The sequence below is a fragment of the Austrofundulus limnaeus genome, unplaced genomic scaffold, assembly GCF_001266775.1.
Source record: "Austrofundulus limnaeus strain Quisiro unplaced genomic scaffold, Austrofundulus_limnaeus-1.0 Scaffold342, whole genome shotgun sequence".
NCBI lineage: Eukaryota > Metazoa > Chordata > Actinopteri > Cyprinodontiformes > Rivulidae > Austrofundulus > Austrofundulus limnaeus.
This window is the reverse complement of record NW_013952744.1, coordinates 242,905-244,549: the sequence shown is the minus strand read 5'-3', so window position 1 is coordinate 244,549 and position 1,645 is coordinate 242,905. Positions and strand designations below refer to the sequence as shown.

Genomic DNA, 1,645 nt, shown 5'->3' with positions numbered 1-1,645 from the left:
CACACACACACACACACACACACACACACATTAAAACCATCCATTCTCCTGTCAGGACTCCTGTGTAATAAGGAACCACAGGCCTAAAAAGCATGCATCACCCTACCTGTCTCTCAGACATGACATAGAGGAAGTTGCGGTTGAGGGAGAACGCCATGTCTCTAAGGACGGGGCTGCCGTCCTTTATAACCAGTAACGTCTCGTACTGGACACCGCCGTGAGGAGGCCCATCAACACGGATCTGAGAGAAAAGGCAGAAAAGAAACAGGTCAGCTGGAGCTATTTATATCGGCAGAAATCGGAAAACAAAACAAGCAGTGATTGACAGAGGTGACAGACTGAGCCAAACTAAATTTGTCATCATCATCATGTATCGACTTAAGAGATTCAGATCAGTGGACAATCTGTGTGGAAATAAGGACAAAAAATGAGAGATTCTAAATTATTTTCAGTTTAATTTTAATTGTCAAAGATCAGTGCCGAAGTGCAATATTTCACAACGTGAGGTAAATGTTTTTCATCTACGATTCCTCTTAGTTTCTTGGGTTACAAAAACTGAGGAATTAATTGCTGGTGTCTTTGTGAAACCTTAGCCTTATTTTCCTTCTCATGATGAATGATGAGTTCCTTCAGCAAAACCTTTGAACTTGAGACCAGGACCACCTCAGTCCAGAAGCAGCTGAACACGGTCTTAATGAATTATGAGTCACCCGACCCTCTCAGACCCAAACAAGGTGATTCCTTTTTTTTCTTTCTTCTGGCCAAATGTGAAACCAGGACAGAAAATCCAAACAGAAACCATGTGGTTTTCCTGATTCTAGGGCGTCCCCGTGATGTCAGATGTCAAGAAACACCCCCTTCCCCCCCATCAACCATCAAAGATGATGGCTCTATCATCTGTCCATTCTCGTCTGCCTCCCTCCACCCAAACATTCGTCTGTCTATTCAGGTAGTGACAGTCCTGAAGAATGGGCAGGCTCAGGGAAAGTCAGGGTCATATGTCTGTCAAAAGAAGGTCTCGTGGGAGGGTGAAGGGCTATGTGAGCTAATGTGTGCACACTTGAGACGTCGTGTTTGTTTGGGAGACTATGAACGTGAAGAAACAGGGATTCAAGCTCACAGGAGTCTCCAAAGCTTTCCTGTCAAAGCGTGAGGGTTAGTTTCACAGTTAGGGAACCGAACTGAGAAGTGGCTGAGCTCACCACGGCTGACCGGTATCTGACCTGGGGGGAGGGGGGTGTGATCCAAAAGCCAACAACGGGACATATGTGGAGCCCATATGTGGAAGGCAGGACGCAGGGGCTGTGCCAGTCTTCATCTGGCTATTGACGCTGCAGAATGGAGGAAGACCTCAGCTACTATACTCGCCCATAAAGCATGTCAGCGCACCGCCCAACCAGCACTGCTCTCTTCACTGCTGTGTGGTGCAATAGTGTGTTGCACTTTTTCATATTGTGATATGTRTCCTAGTGGGTCGCTGCAGGGGATCACAAGATAACCCGGTCATCCCGCTGAGTGCCAGTAGTTCATCTAAATCAGATCGCTATCACACTTCCTCTCACCACTGTCCGGGGGCCTCTTAATTCTCTCTCTCTCTCTCTCTCTCTCTCTCTCTCTCTCTCTCTCTCTCTCTCTCTCTCTCTCT

General features: G+C 47.0%; 1 protein-coding gene across 1 annotated transcript in view; it reads right to left on the bottom strand.

The window, feature by feature from the left end:
* LOC106527772 (plexin-A2) overlaps positions 1-1,645 on the bottom strand; it is a gene marked incomplete at its 5' end in the record, with an annotated part of 281,724 nt that overhangs the window by 193,851 nt on the left and 86,228 nt on the right. The window contains 1 exon segment of the mRNA XM_014022759.1: positions 107-241. Coding sequence (XP_013878213.1) covers positions 107-241 — 135 coding nt within the window.